General features: G+C 44.8%; 1 protein-coding gene across 1 annotated transcript in view; it reads left to right on the top strand.

The window, feature by feature from the left end:
- Nucleotides 1–26,488, top strand: part of LOC144467561 (uncharacterized) — a 179,723-nt gene that overhangs the window by 127,518 nt on the left and 25,717 nt on the right. The window contains exons 3-5 of the mRNA XM_078176419.1: nucleotides 9,577–9,712; nucleotides 12,164–12,297; nucleotides 23,284–23,527. Coding sequence (XP_078032545.1) covers nucleotides 9,577–9,712; nucleotides 12,164–12,297; nucleotides 23,284–23,527 — 514 coding nt within the window. The remainder of the gene's footprint in view (nucleotides 1–9,576; nucleotides 9,713–12,163; nucleotides 12,298–23,283; nucleotides 23,528–26,488) is intronic.

Here is a 26,488-nt window from a genome sequence, read left to right as displayed (position 1 = left end):
ACAGTGTTAAATAATGTTAAATGATGTTATTATAATATTAAAATTATTTTGAAACGTGATAAAATAATTTCTTATGCCGTCTCAGAGTGCAAAGGGTTAACAATAGGATCAACATAAACAAATTTAATTACCACTTAAAATTCCTAAGCCTAATCTAACAATTTTCAATGACGCCTCACACTCATCAGAAAAGGGTTGACTCTTCGCGCGAACGATTTCGTCCAGCCACGAGGCAGCGACCCATTTTTAATTTCGCGCATCGGCGTCGGCACCGTGGGACTGTTCGGGCCGATCGGTGATATCGTAATAACGTTCACGGGCTCGGACGCCCCCGGCGGTGAACAAAAAAACACAAAAAAAAAAGAGAGAAAAAGGAAAAAAGGGGTCGTCGTTGGGCGTTGGCGGTCGTTGCAATTTCCAGTGAATTTCCCGGCGAACGGGCCGGGTAACAACGGCGTAAATGCAATGTAATCCGGTATTTCGCGACGCTCATGAATTTTTCGGCGAATTTATGAGTTCAATCGCGACGCCGCGACAGCATGAAACATGGATCGGCGCGAGCGGCGCGCCTGCGTTTTCCCTTCTTTCACGCCCCGGCGAAAACGATGTTATCGGTTTGGGGGCTGCGTCCGTTAATTTTTCAAGCCCCCCCACTCCGCGGCCCCCACCGGCACCCGGCACCCCCGCCGGCGACGCCGCCGTCGACGGGAAATCGCGCGCGGAGAAAAATGTTCGGTTCGATCGCGCGAATTTCGCCTGATTATAATTCAGTTTCCAACCCCTCCCCACATCCCCTCTCTCGAGCTCTTTATATCCATCTCTCTCGCTCTCTCCCTATCTCTCGCTCTTTTTACCTTTCTCTCTCGCTGTCTCTCTTTCTATCTTACTCACTCGCTATCTTCTTTCTCTCTTTCTACTTCGCTCTCTCTCTCTCTCTCTCTCTCTCTCTCTCTCTCTCTCTCTCTCTCTATCTCTCTTCCTCTCTCTCTTTCTATCTTTCTCTCCCCTCTCTCTGTCTCTATCTCTCTCTCTCTCTCTCTCTCTCTCTCTCTCTCTCTCTCTCTCTCTCCGCTTCTCGGCTCTCCTCTCCCGCAGGACGTCGAATCTTCGCCGGGAACAGAAGGGGCCGTGTTTCACGGGCGACCGGCCACCGAATCTAACGAACGACCCCGCGCACTTAATGAGATTTGCGCCATAAACTTTTATTGAAGTGCTCATTAAGAGAGCGGAAGTTTAATTGCGTGCATTAATTGAGGAATCGGGCGCAACAAGCCGCGTTTTCGGCCGCCTACTACTACGGCACAGCTGCTGCTACTGCTGCCGCCGCTGCCGTTGCCGTTGCTTGCCACCCTTCGAGCAAGAAGACACTGTTCCAGTAATTAACAACGTTTCGCATTAACGGGAAACCGTGTCGCCGTTCTGTAGCGACCCCCTATGAAAGTTTCACGAGATTTCGTTAATATTTCATCGGTCCAGCCTTCCCGGCGCTGGTGTACTAATGATTAGCAGCCGAGTTTCAAAGACGGGGATGATTGCTAGCTGCAAATTACGCCGTGAATAAATACGATATGGTGCGCGATTTATGGTCAATTAAGTAATTATGCGGTCAATGGATGGGTAGATTGTTGATCGATTAGGGGTTGAAGGCAAAATCGAAGGAAAATTTCAAAATCGGTAACAAAATTTTATTGGAATGTTTGATGGTTTTAAAATTGTTCTGAAGTGTTGATAATGACGTTGAAAATTAAGTAGGGTGGCTAATAAAATTTTATAGCACACTTTGATAATATTAAATTATATCTGGTCGATTAAGGGTTGAAGTCGAAGTCAAAGAAAAACCATGGTCTCATAAATAAAATTCTACAGCTACTTTAAATAATTTTAAAATCTGTCTGAACTATCAAGGGTTGAAATCGAAGTCGCCGGAAACCCATAACTTAGCAAATAAAATTTTGTAGCTCCCTTGAACAATTTAAAATCCGTCGGAACAGTTAAGGGTTGAAATCGAAGCCGAAGAATCGTTACAGTAGACCCAGTAATAAAATCGTCCAACTGCTGTTAACAATTTGAAAGTCTAACTGACCAATTAAGGGTTGAAACCGGAGCCCGCAGCAAACTCCCAGTGGTACAAATAAAATACTGCAGCTACTTGCAATAATTTCAAAATCTATTTGAACAATAAATTCCGATAATAAAATTGTACAGTTACTGCTAACAATGTAAAAATTTAACTGACCAATTAAGAGTTGAAATCGGAGCCGAAAAAATATATCACTGGGCGCAAATAAAATTCTACAGTAATTTGCAATAATTTAAAAATCAATCTAGAGTAATACAACTATTAATTGTAATTAATAAAATCGTACAGCCTCTGCTAACAATGTAGAAGTCTGAATGATCAATTAAGGGTTGAAATCGAAGCTGTAGCAAACTCTCAGTGCCGGAAATAAAATTCTATAGCTCATTAGAATAATTTAAAAATTGAAGAATAAATTCCATTAATAAAATTGTAGAGCTAACAATTTGAAACCCTAACTGATCAATTAAGGGTCGAAACCGGAACCGCGGCAAAATCCCAGCGCACCGAATAAAATTCCACTGCCTCTAACAATTTGAAACTCTAACCCTCGGATGTCCCGAACCTCTCCCGCACACGCGCGCCAATACTCCGACAGGAAGTTAGAGGACACAGGTTGCTGCAGCTCGACGATGTATAGCGCGCCCCGCTTGATGAGAATCTTCGACGCTCCTCACGGAGGCCGAAACTTTTTGCGAAACTAACCCCCGCAGTCTCTTGCACCCCCTGCATCCACCCTCTCCCCCCCCTCCTTCCCTCCTTCCAGTTGCCGACTGGTTCGGCCGGTCCTCGGGGACGAGCACTCTTCCGCAACGTAAGTGCGAAGGTAAAACGTGTCCGTGGGACCGGTTCGAAAGAAATCGATAGGGCTGATTTATGGCGTGTGCTACGACCGCGACACGACCCCTTGGAATTCCGTTCGAGTGGATTTGAACCTGGGTCAAGCGAGCCCCGTGTTTTACCCGCATCGATCCCCCCGCCCTTCGCCGTTCGCCGTTCTTCGTCGTTCTTCGTCCCTGCGACTCCTCTCCCGTGGCAACCGGAGGCACCCCATCATCCCCAGTCCCCCCATCTCCCAGTCCTCCCATCCCTCCGTCCCCCAACCCCCCATCCACTAGTTCCCCATCACCTAGTCCCCCCATCCCCCTATCTCCCATCCTCCCAGTCCCTCCATTCCCCAACCCCCCATCCCCCAGTCCCTCCTCTCCCAACCCCCACTTCCACACTTTTCTTTCCATCCGCGGCTCTCTTTAAATATTTACCGTGCGAACGAGCGACCGCGATTTTCGAAGTCGTCGGGGGACTGATTTATACCCGTCGATCTTTTCCACGGGCGTTTTGCACCGATTTGCCGGCACGTCGATCCACGGGACAAGCGGGACCACGAAACAATGGGGAAACTTCTTCGCGTACTTTCGCAGGTGTTTCACGTATTTAGTTAGTTGCTGTTGTCGCTCTCTTCGATCACGATGTCTGGAGGGATGGTGAGGGAAACGCTTTAGAATTGTTTAGGTATTCGGAGGGATTTTGTTGGTTTTTTAATAGTTTCTGGAATTATTGAATGATGTGGTGACTGTGATGGGGGTGGAAATTTGTTTCTGATTACTTGTTGCTTGAAATTAGTTTTCTGAGTCTAGTTGGGGTTAGTTATAATTTATATTTTTATTGTAGATTTCGTAATGTTTAAGCTTTTGTTGAAAGTTGTGGTAGAATTTTATAGATTGTAAAATTCTGTTGGAGGCTCAGTGTAAATATTTAGCAACTTAAGACTGTTATTAATAATTTATAATAAAGGTCTAACATCGTTTATGCTATTATGAAAAATTTCCAATAAAAATCTATGACCCTTAAAACCTACAAATTAAAAATTGCCAATAGAACCCTATAAATCTTTGAAATTACAAATTAAAAATTTGTAATAAAAATTCTCCAGCATCCACTCGAAAGGATCCTTGAAAACAATGGCATCTCGAGAACAGCGAGCTCAGTGAAATTTACGTTCAATCACGCGGCCGTCATTGCGAAGAGAGAGAGAGAGAGAGAGAGAGAGAGAGAGAGAAAGAGAGAGGGTTTCGCGGTGAATTCCTCGGCGAAAAGAGGTCCGAACGAAAATGGGTAAGAAGAGCCCCGCGGATGGAAGAAGAAGAAGGAACACGAGAGAGAGGGGGAGGTTCGGTCGGGATGTCCTTTCCGGCGTCTTTGGTTCGCATCAGGACGGATTTCACGAACGACTATCCACGGAGCAAGGGGGACGCGAAACGTAATAATAAGAAAGCTTAGCTGCCGCGCAGCTCTTGGGAAATTTTCAAGGAGCAGCCGCCCGGTACCCGGGGCAGGCGAACTACTTATTTACGGTGCTGATCAAACCGCGGGAGTCACTCGTCGAGAGCCACGCCGACACTCGTCTCATTCTCTCCCCTTCACTCTCCACCCTCTTCCCCCTCACTCTGCTCCAGCTTCTCCTCATACACCCCGCTTCATCCCGTCTCTCCTTCGCCGTCGCTCTCTCCTCGAGTTTTCACGTTTTCTTGATTTTATACGCGCGCCAGCCGAGTGTCCAGAATTATTACGCCACGATAAAAACAGTGAAATAATGCCGCGGTGATCTCTCGCGGGCGACGGCGGTGCCACGGAAATTTGAATGAACAGTAATCCTCGGTTATGGGACGGGGAGAGAGAGGGAGAGAGAGAGAGAGAGAGAGAGAGAAAGAGAGAGATTGTTGTTCCAGGAACGGCGATGGGAGCCGAGAGAAACCCCGGCGATAATTAAAAGAAATGAATCGCTACGGCCCGCGCGCGCGTCCACTGTGTGTTCGCCGTTTCCGCGCCAGGGCGACGACGGTTCGTTCTCGTTGAATAATATCGCGGTGCCACGGAAACTCGGAATTTTTCTGAAACTTTCCGTTTCCGATTTAAACCGGGGGGGTTGATCTGCAATTAGACTGCCGATGGTCGCGCTCTAAATGTGCTGAGAATAACATTGGGATACTGAGAATTTATGTGGAATATTTTATTTTTGGATTAAGGGTCGATGATGGAGAACGAATAGTAATTGTTTTATAATAATTTGTGAAAGTAATAATAATAGTAATATTAATGGTAATAGCAATATTAATAGTAATATTTATAATAATATAGTAAGGTAATATTAATAGCAATATTAATAGCAATATTAATAGTAATATTTTTTTAGAGTATTATAAATGTAGTACTTTGATGTGCTAGTAGTATTATAGCATACATATTATTATATAATATATTATATAATAGCAGTAGTGGTAGTAATTAAAAATAGCATTACTATAGTAATTATATACAATATAAGTATGACTATATTATATAATATACTAGACAATTATAACTATAAAATAGCACATCACACTATTACACGAAACACTAATAAAACCCCCCTAACGATATCACCATCCAATAAAACGTTTCGCCAGTCGTTAAAACCAGAAAACGTTATGCCGCGAAATTATTTGTAAAAATTCTCGGCGACTAAAAGTTCGATCGTTGAGGAAACTTTGACAGAACGCGCGTTCCAGAAGGGCGAAGTCGTTGACTGGGATCACAGTAGGGTTGCATCTTGTGCGCCGGTTTGTTCAGGTCTCAAGCGCCGTGATAACGTGTAATGACCAATAAAAGGGGATACAGCTAAGTGGCGATAAAAAGACGGGATTATCGGTGGCGGCGACGACGACGACGACGGCGGCGGTTACGGGAAGACGGTTCGGGGGCGCTCGCCTTCCCCTCGGCAACGCCGTTATCACCGTATTGGACCGACATAATTCCGTCGGTGCCTACGCGGGCGGTTCCGTCATAGGCGAACGGTCACGCGAACGTCCCCCGAAGCCCCGTTCGGCTATCTTGTCCTCTGTACGGTGTACACTCCGCGCCACGGATAAATATTATACGAGCAGCCGTTACTTTTACGCTGGCCGTAGCTTCTGCCCGACTTGCCCCCCGCGGAATTTGAATCTTCGCCCGGGATTTATGGCTAACTTTCCACGTCGTCCTGCCCCGCCCCGTCCCGCGCTATCCGGCCTCATATTTGAAACCATGGGGCCACTAAAAATCTTCATTTTAAACCGACTCGCTTGAATTCTTATCGCCGCGGCGCGGTACGTCATCCGGACTGATTCCGTAGCCGCCGTCGTCGCACCGGGGTCTAATGGAATTTTGAATCTGCCGTAGGTTCGCGGAAAAAAATCGCACGATAGTCTGCCGCGGCTTATTTTACAGGGCGGAGCGTCTACTCTCGCACCCCTGAATTCAATTTTTACGAACGATCCGCCGTGTCGCAGAAATAATAACAGAACCTCGGGCGAATGTCGGAGACACACGCTCTTCGCTCGACGTACCGTAAAATGGCGGAGAAAAATTATAAATTGATTCTGTCTATCTATTCGAGAGAGAAATCTTCCCTCTGTCGAATCGTATATAACAATATTGCAAGAAAAAAATTTTTGTAATTTATATAGTCGTTAAAAGTTGAGCCGCGCTTCGAAGGCAAATACTTCGCTTTCGACTTTGCAATTTAGGTCAAAGTTCTGAACGCAATTTATTAATTATTTAATTATTTTATTTATATTTTACGGTTCTTAGAGGTAGATATAAATAGTAAAAATCGTGATCCGAGACGGGAGATCGTAAATGATTGGCCGCCACCCTGTCGAAGATCGTCGCTTTCGCGCGAGTCGATTATCCCGCGCCGGAATTGAACTTCCGACCTTCTGATCTCCATTATGGTTGTCCCGCGTTCCTTCGCGCACCCGTCCGCCCCCGTCCTCCACCCGGCCTGGTGATTATCGATAGTTCCTACGCCACGAAGCGGGGCTCAACTCCCCCGAGTATATTTTCCGCGAGGACGTTAACAAAGTTCCTTTGAGTCGGCCGGACAAAGGGATCGCCGTGACGAGGACGTCGTCGGCCGCGCCGGGGGAGGCTTGTTCGTCGAACAACTATTGTCGGGCCGTCGGAACAACGACACTTTTCCACGGCAAAAGTGGATGAAACGAAAGTGTCGGATCCGCGCGGCTGCCAATGAGCACGGCGATCGCAAAAACTACGGAAACCGGTCGGCGGAGAAGCTGCGACGATTGTTCTTCGTTCGTTGGTTTTGTTTCATTGATAATTTAAAGCGTGAATTTGTGTCGATTATGGCAATCGGCAGATCACTGATTTTTTATCAATTTAACAACAGAATGGGTGGGTGATGGTGAAAATTGCGAAGGGGTGAAAAGGAATTGAGAACGTTGATGTCTTAGACTCCTATATCTTACAATTAATGCAATATTTATTTCGCACAAAACTGCACAATTTAACGAACCGAAATAATAAAAATAATCAAACGAGCCGAATAGCAAAAGACAAAAGGAATATCCGTCTGTAAAGAAACAAAGTACACCTGTCCCATAACCAGTCCGACGTCAAACGAAACCACAAAGTACCGCGCGTAACGCAGAACTAGCCAGCAAGTAGAACAGATAAGGCTCCGGTCAGACGGACGCGGTAAGCCGGCTAACAGAAACGAAGGGAATCAAATGCTGCAGGAAATATTCTTTAGCAAATTGAATAAGGTCCGCTGACCGTGTGCACACACACAGAGTCCATCCGACTTGCACACGTTTATGGCTTTCGATGTGGTTCTTCTCCGATCACTTATCGAGGAATCCCCGGTGAAATCGATCCGCGAGCCGTTAGAGAAAACGGGGTTCGTGGGATTTTTATTTCGACGATCGCCCGTTAACCGTGGGAAACACGAAAACTACCACGGTTTTCGGGGGAACGAGGCTTCGACTCCGTGCTGAGGAGGGATAGTAAAGGGAGGGACGGAGGGACGGGGGCGGGTCGGTTTCAGCCCCCTCCGGTTGAAACACTGGCGAACATTCTATCGGTGGTGTGAGATACTTTTACTACCGCGGCCGATCGAGCCAGTCGAAATCTGATAGCGGCGGACTTCGGAAGAAGTTTCGCCCGGCGTCTACGTGATATCGTTCGCCCGCGAACTTGATTCCCGACGGTTATATAGGATCGATGCTACCCCGTAAAGTGTATTCTCGCGGCGGACCCCCTCGACCTATCGATCCGCCGCCGCGATTCGATTAATTCCCCCCTTTTCTCCCTTCTCTCCCTTTCCTCCCTCCCTCCATCTCTCCTCTCACCCAGCGGCTCGCAATTTTAGGTCGGCCTTCGATTGTCTTCAGAATTTTTAATAATAGCCCGCGAGCATTTTTCCCATCGCATTCCGCTTTTGGCATTCTTCTCGCCGGGTGTCTTCGACTCGGCGATCGTGCGCCCTCTCCACCGCGAAATCGGCTCGTCGTTCCGGAGAGGGTAGTAGCTCGCCGTTGATAGCAGCCGGTGCTGCGGTACTCTTTAAACTCGCAATTCGATTGTCAATGTGAAATGTATTTTAGAGCAGAAAAATCGAGACATCTTTAGAGTATGTCGAATGTCCTCCGAACGTCCCAAAAACATCCTACGAACGTCCTGTCTTACATAACAAGACATCTTTTAGACGTCTCGACGACATCCTTCACACATCTATAAAACATCCTATGGACGTTTCCATAGAACATTCGCAGTTCATTCGCAGACCATTTATAAAATATATGAAACTAAAGATTACATAACAATAGCTCCATTTAATTTGATATCCCTATCGACTTCACTTAACAAGACAGAATAATCTAATCTTCTTAGACAATTTATCGACGGTTTATCTAAACCAGCAAAATTGTTTGTCTCCGCAGTTCCGACGAATTCTCTCGTCGACGCGGTCCGCCCGGAATTTTTGACGGTCGCTCGACCGACCGGGTCCCTGATTCCACCGGGTCGCTCAAAGGCCACGAATATTTTCCCGTACTTTCGGGCCGGAGTAGCGGCTGGAAATTACTTTGTATTCCAGTCGCCCATCGACCTTTCATCGAACCCTCTCCACGTCTAAATCTCGATCGGACGACTGTGGGCTCCCCCCATCCCTTCCCCCCTTCCCCGAGGCTGCAATCATTTACATGCAACGCGGCGCGGGTCTCTCCACCCCCCCTCCCCTCCCCGCCTGCTTTACAAACTACACCGGATGCGGAGACAAGTCCTTTTCACCGTTTCCTTCGCTCGTCCTCGATGGGCGGAGGGGGGATGGTGGAGGAGGACGGAGGAGGGCGACCGATCCGAAGAAATATCGAACCTTTTTCGTCGAACCTGAAATGCGTCTGCCGGGAAACCCAAATGAGATCTTCGTATCCTCCAGACGTTATTTGTACCATTATATGTACCGTTATTTTCATTCAATAATATTACTAATATTAGAGTAATAGTAGCAGTATTATAATACCAGTAGTATTATAACATCACTATAATAATAATTATTCGCTATCACTACATCACTAAGAATTCTTCCAAAAATTGATAAACGTAAAAATTAAAAAGAATAATTTCTCAAATATCGTCGTTCGACGAAGCGCGTTTCATGATAGTTTCCTGTTATTCCGCAGCTGTCCAAGTCAAACAAGAACGACGTAACGCTGTTGAACGTGACCAGAGGGCTGACAGGGAAGTACAAGTGCGAGGTGTCGGCCGGAAGACCTTCGTTCCATACTCTGATCGAGAGGGCGAGGATGGAGGTGGTCGGTGAGTAAGAGAACCGTGCAACCCGCCCCCGCACCCCACGCGCCGGAGAATTAAAAAGTTTCGCCGGGAGAGTAGACAAATTCCTCATCCTCGATTCGCGGCCGTGTGGCCGTCGCGATGCCGGTGCCGATGCCGTGCACGTGCGAGGCTACGTGCGCCCCATTTTCATGTCAGATTTACGGATCGCCCGGAAGAAACGCGACTAGGACGCCGATTCTCCCGGAAGAACGCTCTCGCCGATAGAAATTCGAGAGCCATTCTAAAGACTCCGTGTCTATTCTATTCACTCTTTAGTTTTATTAATTGATCGAGCGTTAATTAAAACCGCTTGCTTTGATCGATCGGGGATAGAAAGGCGCGGTGAAAAGTAGTCGAACTTTAAGCAGCTGTAACTTTGGGCGAACAAATGTTACGGGGCTCTGGCGATGTTTGTTTTAAAGCGGAAAGTGTTTGTTTTAATTCAGGGGAAATTCAATTGTTTTCGGATTTTTTTTTAGTTAATGGTACAGGTGTTCTTAGATCGATTATACTAGTTTGATGTATCAAAGAAGTTAAAGCATTTCTGAAAAATCGCTGGATTTTGAGTACTTGCTACTTTGAGAGAAAAAATTATGCGGCCTATTATTTATGCTCATTTTAAAGAGCTAACATTCCACTTTAAAATCGTGGAACTGAAAGTGAAATAAAAAATTTATTGCAGAAGTTATAGTGGTTTAAAGATCGATGGAATCAAGGTAGCTAAATAGTCAGTGAAAAATCGTCGAACTTTGAGCAGCTGTAACTTCGAGTAAAAAAATCGGACAGCCTTCTGCTTGTGCTTGTTTTAAAGCGTTAACATTCCACTTTAAAACCGCTGAATTGAAAATAGGTAAAAAAATTTTATGTTGAAATCACAGACGTTCGAATATCGGCAGAAATTAGCCCGGAAAATCAAGAGTGATATTATCTTTGAAAAATCGTCAAACTTTGAGAACCTGTAACTCCGTGTAAAAAAATCGGAGAGCCATCTACTTTTGCTCGTTTTAAAGCGTTAACATTCTGCTTTAAAATCACACAGCTGAAAGTAAGTTAAAAAATTTTTAGCCATAATTACAGAGGTTCAAATATCGATAGAAACTAGTCCGTGGAATCAAGGTAGCTAAATCGTCGATCTTCGAGCGCCTGTAACTTCGTCCAAAAAAATCGCACAACCTTCTACCTGTGCTCATTTTAAAGCGTTAACATTCTACTTTAAAACCACGTAACTGAAAATGGGGTAAAAAATTTCCTGCCAAAGTTACAGGAGCTCAAAGATCCGCAACTTTTCTCGACGTTCTCCACTCGAACAACACGCGCCCCGTTTTCAACCCTTTCCTAAGAGAAACAAATAGTCATATAACATTCGCAAACGGAAAACAGTATTCTACGAACAAACACTATTCTACAAACACTTACCGAGACCGTCTCTACGAACACGGATTCGCTCCGACGTCCCGGACAAACGTTCCCGTCTAATTAAAGCAGTTGCTCTTTTAACGAATCTCGGACGTCGATGCGTGCGCGCGCTCGATGAAATAAATTCCGTCGAATAGCCAACCAACCCCGCGCGCGCGCTAAGGATCGACGTTTAGCTTCGATTTACCGAAAAGTCCGTCGCCCGTTAATCACAACGGATTAAATTACTCGAAAATTTATGGGGGGGCCCCGCCGTTTCGCTGCGAAATATATAATTCACGGACTGGTTTGCCCGCGATTGAAATCTGATAAAACGTTCGAAAGCTGTCGATAGCTGTGAAATAAAATATCGCGCAATTTCGAGAGAGAGAGAGAGAGAGAGAGGGGGTGGAGGGGAATAAAAAAAGAGAGGAAAAATTGAAGAGCAGCGACGGCGACACGTTTATCCGCTCGGGAAAAAAACCGGTGACCATCGAATCGCGCGCGTTATTAGAATAATCAGGGTGGATGAAAGTGATATTTAATTATTAAGGTGTTGGAAACGGGGCCTTAAATTAGTATAGCCCCATGACGTCGCGATACATGGCTTTTGGGGTCTTAAAAACCAAACTAAAAATGATATTTACACAATTCAAAAAATAACGTATTACGGGAAAAATATAGAAGTTTTATAAATAATATATATATATATATAAATAATTGTATAAATTTATTTTGTTCCCCGATATATCGTCGCCCGGCATTAAAAGGGTTAAGTCGACCCGCGTGCACGATTTGCAATTTTGTAACATGGCCGACCAATAAATTACGCTATTCTAGCGTTTTATTCTTTCGTGCGATGCTACACCTCCGAGCGTAAAAATCCGAACAAAAGGAAACTCGGTAGTACAGGTGTTTCCCGGGTCGCCACCTCTGTCAAGCCCCGGGGCCCTCGATTGCGCTGGCTGGCGGCCAGACAGTCGAGTTAGCGGGGTGTCGGTGCTAGCCGTGCTAAACGACGTAATTATTATGCCTTAGACGCCCCAAAAACGGACCCGACGATCGAGATCCCGAAGGAGCGGATATCCGTGGGCAAGGTGTACTGGGCGCACTGCACCACCGGCAGCTCCATGCCCGCCTGCAACATCACTTGGACGCTCAACGGGAAACCCGTAAGTGCCAAATTACTTTAGAAACCCTTCTCGATACTCGTGAACTGTCTTCGATATTTTTTTCTAACCACCCTAGACGCTTTGATGAGTATTAATCCTTTGCAATCGAAGACGTTTCAACTGCGAATTTTAGGTCCGATCCCTGAAATATAACCTGAGCCCTGAAATGAACGTCTTAAAGACGCCTTGTTTCAGACGTTGAAAGGATATTCAATTTAGACGTCTTTAAAATGTCTGAAAGACGTCTCATGATAGACATCTTAAAGACAGCTCCAAAACGTCATAAAAACGGCATAAAGACGTCCCATAATTATAAAGATATTTCCCACATTATTATTTTTTACCAACTCGCAAGAATTGACAAAAGTAAATAATTTTGTGAAGACATACACGGCTGGGTAACTTACCCGAGCGAACAGTATCGAGGCAGTAGTCGTTCCCCCGTTTTTCCTCTCGCAGTTTCCGGAATTCATAAGGAAAGTCGGTCGGAGCATATTTCACGGGAGCTTCTTAACATCGAATTACCCTCGCACGAGAGATTTGCCGGGATGATCAATGGCGGGATCGACGTTTTCGTATGCAGAGCGTGTCCGGGAGACTTCTGCCGAAATTTATTCGTTTTTCGAAGAAGTTTCGTACCGCGATCGATCATCGTCCCACCCCTCCCCTTTCCCTCTCTTTCTCTGTCTCTTTTTCTCTCTTTCTCGCCTGCTCTCTTTCCGGCTCTCACTCTCTCCTACTCTCTTTCTCTGGCTCTCCCTCTCTCCTACTCTCTCTCTCTCTCTTTCCGACTCTCACTCTCTCCTACTCTCTTTCTTTGACTCTCTCTTTCCGGCTCTCTCTCTCTCTTCGGATCTCTCTCTCCGGCTCTCTCTCTCTCTCTCTCCGGATTTCTCTCTCTCCGGATCTCTCTCTCTCCGGCTCTCTCTCTCTCTCTCCGGCTCTCTCTCTCTCTCTCTCTCCGGCTCTCTCTCTCTCTCCGGCTCTCCTTCTCCGGATCTCTCTCTCCCCGGCTCTCTCTCTCTCGCCTACTCTCTCTCTCTCTCCTACTCTCCTTCTCTGGATCTCTCTTGCTGTCTCTTCTCCTCGTGTCTCCTCCACGTGTCAAACGACGGATGAACACGGTTTATCCGTGATCGATCGCCGTCGGAATGATTTTTGAGGAGGAAGAGCCCGTTGTCGGTCGTTTACCGAGCAAACCGTGGGCGAAATGTTTACGCGTGTTTACACACGCCTCTCTCGCCCAACCGCCGGAATAATTATAGCGTGCCCGAATTAATTAGGAATTATAAGCGGAACATCAAATTACCCTAATTAATTAATCCGTCACAATGGGGGGAGGCGAATATGTGCTGCGGCCCGATCCCGGTCCGGCATCGCCGGCCATTAATAATTCACTCGAAATAATCGGGAACGCGTTATTATTGCGGTCCATGGAAACCATTCCGAATCGGTTTTATTTCGCGCGACCTCCTACTATATGGACAACATGAACAGAACACGCATGAACAGAGCGCGTCCGCGCGCTTCGCTCTGTTTATCTGTCGTAGCATCAACCGCGAGCATAAACGTCCACGATGGACATAGACATATCTATTATTTATTAACCCTTTGTATATTGTTTATACAATTATTTCTAAACATAGATATATTTATTTATTACTTATTAACCCCTTGTATATTATTTATATATCTATTTCGAGACATATATAAGCACAAAGTTGCTGCCTTTGTAATTCACTGTTAATTAAACAGGAAACGCAAACGGTATAAAATAAACATTCGAGTCGCCTGGAGAATCGCGGACGATAACCCGTTCCAGGATCGGCTCGACAGACACCGACGTTATAAAACGAAGCCTGAATATCGGAGAATTCGGATGGGAACAAATCGCCGGAAGATTTTTTTAGTTCTCCGATCCGCGAGCGGCGCGCCGCGCGAGATTAGTTTGTTAAATTGGAACGCGGAGAAATGAAATTCCCGAGGAAACGGATTACCAAGGACATTACTCTAGCGGGGATTTACGGGCGATCCCTCTCTCTCTCTCTCTCTCTCTTTCTCTTTCTCTCGGTCCTGATGTGCCAGAAATTATTTTGCAACTTAGTAGCCCGCCCGGATAAGAAATCGCCTCGCTCTCGCCGGCAGCCTCGATTATTTAAATAATTTCGCTCCTCTGTTCCTCCGCTGCAATCCACGGGGTTTTAGAGCTCGTTCCGCACCTGCGTGTTTCCATCCTCCCGGGTGCCGTGGCGGAATCGCCGACTCGTATTATAACCCTTTGCGCTCGAATGGCGACCCTAAGGTTGTTAAGGCGACGCTAAAAATTGTTCTAACGTGTATGAAAATAATTCCAAAGCCAGAGAGAAATTCAAAGACAGAGACAAATTCAAAGACAGAGGCACATGAAGAGTTAGAGTTCGGAGACAGAGACAGGGACAAATTCAAAGGCAGAGACATGGACAGAGACAAATTCAAAGGCAGAGAGAGATAAAGAGTCAGAGTTAGAGTCAGAGACAGGGACAGGTACAGTAACAGAGACAGAGACAGAGAAAAAGAGGCAGGAAGAGGGAGAGAAAAAGAGTGATTGAGAGTCCGAGAGAAAGAGACAGACACAGAGAAAGAAAAATATACATACCGTAACTATAGAAAGAGAGATAGAGAAAAGAAAAGAGAGAAAGAGAGAGGAAAAGAGAGAAACAGAGTGAAGGTACGAGAGAGAGATGAACAGAGATAAAAATAGATATAGTCAGAGGGAGGACAGCGGGAGGCATCCCAGTTTCAAGCCTCGCATGCAAATAAATCGTTATTCCGCGGTATTTGTTAAATCAACCAAATTATTCCGTTAAATCGGTGCACGCAGCCGCCGCCGTCCGGCGCATTTAACTGGTTACAATGGCCGAGCCGCGTTGCACCAGCGTGAGTTATATGTTTTCGATCGGCGAAAACATCGGCTCCGAACCGGATCGAAGGAACGCCGATTGCTTCCGTTCGTTACCTTCCATTTCCTTCTTTCTCTCTCTTTCTATATCTATCTCTCTGCACCCCTCTCCAGTCCCCTTTTCCAGCTCGGTGCTCGATATCACCGGGAACAAATGGACGAATCTCCATATTGTAGCGTTTCATATGTCTCGCCGGGCAGGCCCGGGACATTCCGCGGAATTAAGCGGTCCCAGCCGAATAAAAATCCATATACCATTTGTCTACGGAACGGGGGACGCTGAGAGAGTTAATAATACTGAGAGAGATTTCACTTGTGATACCGCGTGACGTGAAATCGCGCAGCATTGCTGTACCCAGAGAGTAGAGATAAACTATTGTGCTTTCGTAAGAGAAGAAAAGGAGAAGAAATAAAAGAAACCTTAACAAAATATAAATTTCTGGCTAACATAGGTGTCAGAAGATATGCCATAAGAAAGTAAAAATATTTTATTTATATTAATATAAATCAAGTGATCCGTAAGATTGCCAGGATCGTTAACTAAATTCCTCAGGCATTTTCCAATCTCTGAGACGAAACAAAAGAAAACCAATTGTCTGACTATTATACATACCATTTTTTATTTTAGCATATTTAGTTTTTAGCACGATCATAAAAATATTCAAACAACAGTAAAATAATTTAAAAAATTGCCAAGCTTAATACCGGATAAACTATCTCGTTGTTGTTGCTCAATCTTCGAAATTGTCCGACGACGTTTAAAAAGCGGCGTTTCTGCGAAAGTTTGGCCGTCGATCGAACTCGTCGAACGTAGCTTCAGTTTCTCGTGCCGCGAGGGGGTCGGGAGGGAGAAGGGGTTTGGGGAGGATCGGAAGGGGTTGGCGGAGAGGGATTTGGAAGGCCAGTCAACGGGAATCCGAGCTGAAAATGGAAAAGCGTAGAGAGTCGTCGAGAAAATAACGATGGCGTCGTTTCCTTCACGACATCGCGGTCCATTTAAGCCTCGGGCAACGTTTCGTAGGATTTCCGAGTCCTCCAATTGCGAAGTTTCCTCGGAACTTGAACACTGCTAAGAACACGTTCCTGGTTAATAGCTTGCTGACATAACTCCCTCTTACGTCCCCCTCCTTTTTCACCGGTAGGTAGACGCTTTCTTGTCGCACGGCACGTCTGTCATGTAACGCAACGTCCTGCCCCCGTTGGAAAACCCTGGCCGCCGTCTCCCTTCGCTAGACACCCCCTTCACTGTAAATCAGAGGCAACGACAATCAACCCTTTGCGTTCTAAGCCTTTTTTAACTGCAAATCTGAAATTAATTTCTTGGCTTATTGTGGCGATAGTTTACTTAGTTTATAGTGATAATAGTTTGCTTGGCTTATAGTGACAATAGTTCTCCTGACTTATAGTGACAATACTTCTCCTGGCATTTTCCGTGACAGAGCGCGTTTTACGAAGCGTAATTTTACAGTGTGAAATTAATTCTCGCGACTCGTGTTAATTGGTTCACTGCACAACAATTGTTTAAATTTCAATATTGTTAAAGTAAAAATTATTTTGAAACGTGGTAGAATAATATTAGTGGTTCTTTAGAGTCGTTCGAGGGCAAAGAGTTAACAGTCTCAGCTCGGAACTCGCCGAGTAGAACGCTCCTTCTCTCCTCCAATGCCAACCGCGTTATTTCAGTGCCAATCCCAACGTTCCTACGGGGCGAAATGTGCTTGCCCTGCCAATCAGAAATCTGCCTTCGTTTCGGGAAATTAGAAAACGCTTCAGGAGGTTCGCTGATTATCCCCCAGCTATTCTGCCGACTCTAATCTACTCCCGCAAATATTTGAAACCTCCGGCGGCGTGCGAACAACGACTTCCGAAAGTATTCGGACTTCGACGCTGTATATTTAAATAAATATATACATCGAAGGGAAAAAATTCTTTATGGTATATTACAGTATATAAATGACAAAATATAATAAACTTACGATTTAGTGTAAAGGAATAACTATATAATTTAAAAAAAGATAGGGAAAGAGAGAGGGTAATTTATTTGAAGAAATAATTTTACCGTGCCCATGGACCGGAAAATAAATTCGGTCTCTTTATGGGCACGGATCGGTTATAATTAACGCGTGTCAGAGGCGAGTTGGAAAGCAACGCTCGGGAAGCTAGTGGGGGTTTCGAGAGAGCAAGAGAGAAATACAGCTAACAAAAGAGAGAGAGAGAGAGAGAGGGAAAGAGAGAGAGAGAGAGTTAGTCGATTTAGTTTCTAGCATGAGAGCAGCGGCAGAGCTGGAAACGATGGTATGCGTCTCGAGCGTAACTGAAAATTCGCGTGTCTAGCCTCGACGACGCGCTGCTCCGCTCCGCACCGCTCTGCACCGCTCCGCGCCAGCAACAATGGCCGCTGGAAAGTGCACCGAGCCAGCAATTTCACCCTGCCATTTTCGGTTCCCGGATCCCGTAGTAACGGACTCTGATGCGTGTCACCCCGTTACCTCCCCGGAGAGGACCCGAGAGCTAACCTGGCCATTGTCGACAACTTTCTCTTAATGTTCCCTGCAGCTCCACCCTCGCACACATACACACGTACATGTACACGTGCTCGCTAGCGTGGCTCGTCTTGTTGCCAGTCGACGACGGCCTCGCCTAAGGAAGCTACGACTCTTTCGAGCTGATCCGAAAAGTTCTCGGAGCGGAGTACTCGGAAGGCTCTCGATTTGTATAGGTGTTTACCATAGGATTTCGTTTGCTATAATGCGACAGGGTTATATGTTTGAAGGTGAGATGGTGTGATAACTATAGGAGCTGTTAGAGCTAAGAACATTTCTTTTTTATAATATATTTAATATATTACTGAAATTGAGATAGACATTTTTTATTCTATAAACAAATTTATTAAAATTATTTATCTTGTGACAAATTTATTAAAAAATAGTAATCAATTAAAAGAATAATTTTAGAGATTTCATTATTATAATTAGAAATTTAATTATTACAAAATTATTGTTATTCTTATTAATACTATTATTATTACTATTACTATTATTATTTCAATTAATATTATTATTAAAAGAATTTTGAATATTAGATATTTCTCCAGGGACAGAGATATTGTTGCTAACAATGAATCGTCGGCGGCATTTCTTTGTCCGCTTCCGCGTCGACGGACTTCCGCGACGGTGTATTTCATAGTGATGTAATTTGCGCCCAAGCATGGAACAATTACTTCGCCAATCTACGGATGGTAGAATGCAGCTTCCCCGTCAGAGTTAAACAAACTCGATATTTCTCTCGCTCTCTCTACGGCGAGCAATACGGTTTGTCAAGCTAGAAGGCTTCCAATTAATTCCCGTTTTCATCAGGCTTAAAAATAAAAAAGATCCGCGCAAAGACCCGCAAACTATTCACGATAATTGAAACAGGAAATGGAATATACCGGGGGAGGGGGCGAATGATTGAATAATTCAAGCCGCGGGAGCGAAATGATTTTTTAAATAACGAGAAGGGTGAATTCGTTTGAATCAACTTTCGCGACGATCTGTTTTCTACGAATCCGCGATGAATCTCGCCTCTCATTGGTCACAATTTTTCCTTAATAATTCTTAAACAAAACCGCGAATTACATTTTCACAAAGGAAAAAGTTACTTAAAATGATCTCAGGAACCTACTATTTCACGATTGCGAGTGACTTTCGGGATACCTTGTGTAATTCGTGCCAGATTTTCGTTCTTCCTAGCTCACGTCGGGTTGATCCTCTGCCAAAAGGATCGCCGCTTCAACAATCCGGAATCAAGTCCTCGCTCGTATTTTCTCGCCGGCGATTCTTCCGGCTCGCTCGCTTCCGCCTGCGATCGCTTTTCCGCCGCCTCTCGGCTAGTGAAACATCGACGAATGTATCCGACAAATCTCGCCGGTGCGAGCCTCGTAAATTCAAGGTCGGGTCCATTCAACGCCTCAACTTCCCCCTTTCTTTTTCTCTGTCTCTTTCTCATTCTCTCTCTCGCTCTTTCTATCTTAGCGTCACGACGCCGTCAGTAATACCGACGAATTGTGACGTCATATCTGTAGACTGTATTAAACGGAGGAGGAAATCCTAAAGTTAAGCAATAAAGTATGCGTTCTCTCGGCAGGAAAATTATTTTAAATCTAAATTGCATGCCAGATGTTAGCCAAAAGTCCTAAACTCAAAATTAGCCGGGTAGGTACGTCCGTGTAGTAACTAATATTAGTACTAACACTCGCTTTAACTTTTTCTGTTTTCCTTTCTCTCTCTCTCTCGCTCTCCCTTCCCGCGGCTCACTTCACCGCGACGTCGGGAGCACCGGTCATCGGGTTAAGGTATTATAGAGGTGTCCCTGTCACGGATTTGTCGGGACGCTGTCGCGAATCCGGGCCACGAAAACACCGCTCGTTAGAGCCTTATTCCCTCCCGGCGCCGGACGGAAAACCGATAGGGCCGCGCCGCGTCATTTCACGAGCCAACGCGACTGTCATTCCGCGGACCGGCGCGTTTTCCGCTCGAACGGATCCTCCCCAGGGCTCCCGCGGATCGCACTGAATTTTTTAGCTGTTCGACGAACCTTCTATAGCTCTCGGGATCTCTCTCTCTCTCTCTCTCTCTCTCAGGTTCAAACGAACGTGACGCGAAGGTCGTCTCTTAGAAATCGTCTTCGTTCGGAGCTGGTGAACTGGCATTGGAAAGGATAAGTTTCTTGTGATTTTTCTGTTACTTCCAGGAGGAATTTTTTTACTTTTGATGGTTCATGAGAAAGCTGGAAGATTGTAGTTTAAGATATGATTATTTAAGTTTGTTGGAAAATTCGGAGTCAGGACGAGAAATAGGTAAATTAATGTCGATGGTAGTGGGTTAGGACAAGCTGAGTCGATTTTAAGGGTTTTTTCGATTTAATTTCAAAATACCTTCCAGAAGGAATTTTTGAACATTTGATAGCTCATCTGAAAGCTCTAAGATCGTAGTTTATAATAAAATCATTCAATATTCTTAAAATTGATCACCTCGTCAATAAATCGAAAAATCTTGACACACAAATTCCGAAGCAAAATGGTTCCATTTTGCACCTTGACAAAACCTTAAGTGGTATATTAAAATAATCACAGAGGACATATAATTAGCACACGGACGAAAAACGATTTCCGACAAAAATATAACATCTGAACATTTCACGGCGGCGTTCCGAGTGATTTAGAAAACATAAACGCGCTCGCGGGGCGATAAATTCGGTCGGAAGAAACTTTCCGGGACAATTTGTCGTAACGACGGTTTACACGCGAATAATTCCGGAGAAAATTTCGCTACAAGGAAGCTATACTTCCAGTTTGTCATATTGCCGGCTTTATGAGTGTTTTGCGTCTCCCCCCCGTCGCGGAAATTCCACGCTAACGTAAATTCTACAAGATTTCTACGAAAATTCCTGTCGCCCGTCGTTTATCTCCTAACGTCCCCGGTAACGTACCGCTTCATACAAAATTCCTTCTACTCCGCGCGGCCAGGAATATGGGCCACGTTCTATCCACGGGGCGAAACGAAAGCTGACGGTGGGTGTCGCCCCGTGACGGACCATGGATTTTTCCGTAAGTTCCATAGTGAAACGATCCACGAAGCTCTCCGTTGCCCTTATCGCGGCGCGGCTCCACCTTTTTTCTTTCGCGTTAACCGCAAGTTTCCCAGCGACGCGTCAGACTCGCGAAGAACATTTTTCATTTATTAAATACTATGTTTAAAACAATTTTTGATTTTTTTATTAGTGAAGACTAGCGATTAGAGTAAGTAAAAAAATATGAGACATAAAAATTATCCAGTTAGATTAGGGAAATTGTTAGGTATAAAATAGTGATAATTAAAAGAGATTGCAAAATAAGGATGATCTTTGGCAATTTTTTTATAACTTAAAACATCGACGAAACTTTTCGCCGATTTTTATACATATTCTTTGACAATTTGAGGAAACGTATGATTTTTCTCGTTACAGTTTATCAAGGTTTATGGAAGTAATTAAAAAAATTAATAATTTGGAAAAAGTGCCATGGATCGAATACAGTAAACCTCGATAAAAAAAGAATAAAATTTAGATTAAATTTAATTTCGTATTCCACATTTCACATTACTATTTATGATAATAATATTTAATTCATCCACTTCATCTATTACAATTTATATTATTTATTCCATCCGTCGAAAAAGGTATCTAATAATAAAAAAACAAATACTCAATGACATAGAATCTCACAGTAATCCTATCTAACACTTTCACCTCATTAATAGTTAACAAATTATCCCTAAAAAGTCAATCTGTAAAACATTAAAACATTGACACAAAAATCCGTGCAAAGCAATCCACCCTACTGACACTCGAATAAAAAGTGACACAAGACAACCGCTTCGCCGAGAAATATAAGAGCGTCTACTCGAGTTTCTACAATCGCGAACAAATCTGTGCTAGAAGCGAGAGCAGACTTTCCAAGAAGAAGAAGGAGGGGGAAGGATGAGGCGGAGGGCATCGGATCCGCAGAATCCAACGTGATCCGACAAAGAACCGCTAACAGAGCATCGGAGTGTCCGTGATAGGATCGTCGAGGTGTGGTCGGATCACCTAGAAACCCGTCGGACAAATCCTCCGGCTACGGCTGGGCGATAGCGCGCGCGCGAGAGGTGCACGGTGGTTTGCAACGCATCGCCAGGATGCAGGGCGCGCGCGACACCGGCAAGCTTTATGCATTATGCTTTATGAACACGCGGCGCAGCCCCGCGTCATCGCAGGTCCGCGGGACTTAATGCACGGCCTCGTTTGTTCCCCGAAGTAATAACGCCGAGCGACTCTTGTAACCCGGCCGCTCCCTCTCCCTCTCTCTCTCTCTCACGATCTCTGTCTTTCTCTATCTCTTTCACTCTCTATCGTTCTCTCTTTCTCGCTCTTTCTCTCGGCTCTTGGTCACCCGTGTCTTTCTCCTCGAGCGGCGCGGAAGAAAAGGAGGAGGAGGAAGATGATGATGAAGAATAAAGGCGAGGCGAAACGGGAGCGAAGCCAGGCCACCTCTCTCCTTCTCTCTCTCTCTCTCTCTATCTCTCACTCCTCTTTCCTTCTCTCACTGCCTCGTTCTTGCTCGTTCTCTCTCCATCCCGTCTACGGTTGTTCATTTACGTTAAGAGCAACGAAACTGCGTAATATCTGCCGTAGAAAGCAGCCACGGTTTACCCAGGAAAATCTCACCTTCGATGGGGACCGCGAAATTGAATTGACTACGGCGTGTCTGAGCCGTGGAAGGGCGGCCGTGAGGGCATCGATCCCAGTATTTGTCCAGGCCACTGTTAAAAGCGCCGACGAAGTAACCTAATAATGCCGGATTGCTGGCTTCGCCGAGATATTCGTTTAACGGCGACGCGAGACCCCCGACTCCCTCCTGTCCCTACGCGGCAGATTGCCCGGTAAATTATGTCCCTGCAAAATGCGTCCTTATCCTACGATGCGGGCCACGACCGGAAAGCATTCTTCAAGCTTTCATTTATTTATTTATTTATTTATTTTCGACCGGAAACGCTTTGAACAATAGGTTCGCGGAAACAAAATTACGGACATTAAATTTACTTTTATGCAGATTGCAAAGGTGCATTTTTGGATTATTTTTCAAATGTATTTGTTATTTACGCGTTGTACAATTTATACAGTATTAAATATATCGGTGGAAAACGATTTTTCGATTTTTTTAGCATCTGCGTTAGCGAGCATGTACCAAATCAATGCTGTACATGCTTCGTATATATACATCCCGCATACGGTTTGCATATTACTGCATACAGTTTGCATATTCGTGCATATAGTCTGCATATTCGCTGCGTATCGTCGGCGCGTAAACTTCCGCGGTCCGGTAATAAACCGTAGGAAAAAAGAGAAAGCGTTTGGTCGTACCTAATACAACAGTCGATTGATTATTTTATGCATAACTGTCCGGCAAGAGTTAATGACAATTTTGCCAATTTTTGACAATGTTACTGTAAAACCATGATTTTTATCAAATTATTTCTATTTTTTCACAGATCGCGAACGACAGCATGCTGTACAGTCCCAGGTACTTGAAGATCCCCCAAGCCGACGACTCCGTGGTGTCGAAGTCGACCATAGAGTTCAAGGTGTCCAGCGACATGATCAAGAACGGCCGGCTGCACCTCCGTTGCACCGTTAACATCGCCGACATATACCGGAAAACAGTTGACGTCGAAATCAACGAGGACACGCCTCGTATCGCGTCCATCACTGGGGAATCACTGCCTAGAGGACACCGTGAGTAGACATCGCTACGTTACGCGCACCTAGTGTAGTATTATTACCGCAACCGTGAGATCGTCTAGGCTCCAAAGATTAATTTCAACAAAAATAATAATTTGTAAAATAAAACTTGAAATACCTTTTTCTTTAAACTCATTGTTTAAACATATCTCTCTATTGATTCGAAGCTGCGACTTCTATCGCTAACGCAATTTAAATAAAAAATCGCAGAGTTCGACTTCTCGAAATTAGTCGAAAAATTTCGAAGCGGCTCGGAGAAATAGTCGACCACCCCGTAGAGAAGGTAGCTCGCGCGTCGGCTCGATAAAGAAATTATTCTGCGCCGGACCGAATCCCGGTCGGTGGTAGTGTCAAAAGAGAAGCCGTTCCCTGTCGTAGCAGCTAATCAAACCACGCCCATCCAGCCGCGTTCTATTAACTCGGCAAACAGTGCTAATAAAGGGAGAACTCGGAGGCGCACGGTTTACGTGGCCCCGTTAACAGGATGAATTCATGGTAAAAGAATTCCCCCGGTTCCCGGGCCTCTCCGCGCCCCCCCCCCCCCCCTCCGCCGCGCCGAGGAAAGAGAACAGGAAAGAATTCCAGCCGGGGCTTTTAATGATTCAGCAGGTAGCTCGTTTATCCGCGTTCAGTAATGGGCTCAGGATGCTTCGTATCATTTCAAACACTGTTTCCAACCGGGCACCGGGATCCGCGATTTTCTCCACCACGGCGAACCCTCTCGCCGCGGACATTTTTTTTTATTACTCGCAAAGAAGACAGCGCGCGACTGTAGTCGACTGATCGCGGGTATCGCTCGTAGCGGGTTGATTCACCTCTTCGCTGTTCTCGTCAGAGTGGTGGTTAGATTTTCGAAATGTTTATTTATCTTCCAGCGTGAAATTTCATCAATTTTGATATGTTTTAATGCTGTCAGTTTGTTAAATGTTTATTGATTGCGCCGAATTTCAGACATTAAATTTATTAATAAAATATGCTTTTCGAATGAAATTATTGTGCACTGGGTTCGACAAATAAATTTCTGTTAACCAATGTAACAATTGGGGAAATATTTGTAATATAATAAAAATCATAATTCATGTTTTAATACTATTCAGAGAGATTAATTGGCGATGGAATTCTGATTCCAACGCATTTTTATCCATTAAAATTGCTCAATCCGTTATCGAGATACAAGCGTTTGAAGTTTGTGGGTATAGGGAATGGGTGGGGGGAACCACGTGGAGAGACCACGTGTGGAGAGGCTCCCACGTGGGGAAGAAACCAATGCGAGAAAGAGACAGAGCTAGTCGAATCCCCCAAAAATGAGCATCGTCTATATAATGCGATGTCTTTGGAACCAATCGTCGTATCGAAATGAACTAAACGCCATTTTGCAGGGGAGGCTTTCAGCTTTCCAACGACATAACGTTCATAAATATATCTTCAACAATAGCAAGATTATTACAATTTGAAAATCGACTAATTTTAATACGTCCTCGTCGTGACAAAATTCAATAATTCAAATGGAATAAACATCACCTATTTAACACCAGCATATACATATTCAACAATATCAATATTGTTTACAATTATTTCATTCACTCCCCCGAAGTCCGCGATTAAACGAGTTTATTTATAAATATGGAATTTTCGCTCTCGCGTGACTTTCACAGCGACTGACCTTGTTTATTATTAAACGACCGGTAATAAAATAACCTAGCTACCAAGTTCATTGCAACACGAATTGTTTAAACAAAATATATTTTTAAACATAGGTGAACTATATCCAATTAAAAATTAAAAATTAAAAATTAATATTTATAATAAACGTTGAAAGCCCGATACAATAAACATTTCCAATCGAGTCAACAATTTCGTTAGAGCTCACAGGGATTATATAAATTGTACAAATAGACACAACGAACCTTACACGCTCAATTTTATCGAGACGGTGGTTCCAACCGCGAGAGCAGTTTTTGGCAGCGTTTCAGAGAATCCAGGGAGTTAATAAAAACAAATTCGAAGATCCGGGCGTTGGGTGTATAGCTCGCCCGAAATTAATTTATACACTTTCCGAGCGTTCGACGGGCGTACTTTAATATTCGGATACACTGTTCAAAATATGCAATAACTTTTTTAGAACATCACTGAACGACCTGAATACTTTTTAGACGATATTGAGGTTAGACTAATAGCATTTTCTAATAATAAAAATATATTTTAATAATAAAAATTGAAAAATGCATAAAAAAATTACAAATGTATATAATATTACTTATATACTAGAGGGTTAACGCCACCCTTAGTACGTTATATACGTTCGCCGCAATTCTTTAAAACATCCGTCGAACGGCGCCGACAACGGGAATCGCTCGATCGGCGGCCGTTTATCGGTCCCCGCGTATCTGAATTGTGCTAGGCGGTAACTGGAATCGTCAATACACACCGGAAGCATGGAAGTGGGGGTGATAACGGGGGTCCGAAGTTTCCGTGGACGGCGGAGCGGACGGTGAGGGAGGGGGAGAGACAAGTTGGGAAACTGGGCTAGCCAATTGGCCGGCGTGTTTGTATTCGCCCCCTTTAATATCGGCGGGAAACGGGCGAGAACAATGCCCGCCGTCCCGCGGTAAAATTCAACTGATCAGACTAAACGGGATAATACCGGGGAGAGGGATGGTGGGGAGCGACGGTATCGATCGGATCCCGCGTTGTTAATTGCGTCGTTCCGATCTAACGAGGCGGACGGACATCCGCGGAATTTTATCTTCTTTCCGTGCCACTGGACCTGATTCCTTAATGCACGGTATATCCCGGCTAGAATGGCGCCGTACCCGTAACGGCAAAGGGATGATTCCCGGAGGTGCAGAGAGAGAGAGAGAGCGAGGAGAGAGAGCGAGGAGAGGGAGGGAGGAGGGGTGGGGGGGTTGCGAAATTTTTCCATTAACGCCGTAAATTGCCGCCTTTGGACCGTGC

This window comes from Augochlora pura, chromosome 3 (genome assembly GCF_028453695.1).
Source record: "Augochlora pura isolate Apur16 chromosome 3, APUR_v2.2.1, whole genome shotgun sequence".
In the NCBI taxonomy this organism is placed as follows: Eukaryota; Metazoa; Arthropoda; class Insecta; order Hymenoptera; family Halictidae; genus Augochlora; species Augochlora pura.
This window is presented reverse-complemented; position numbering and strand designations above follow the sequence as displayed.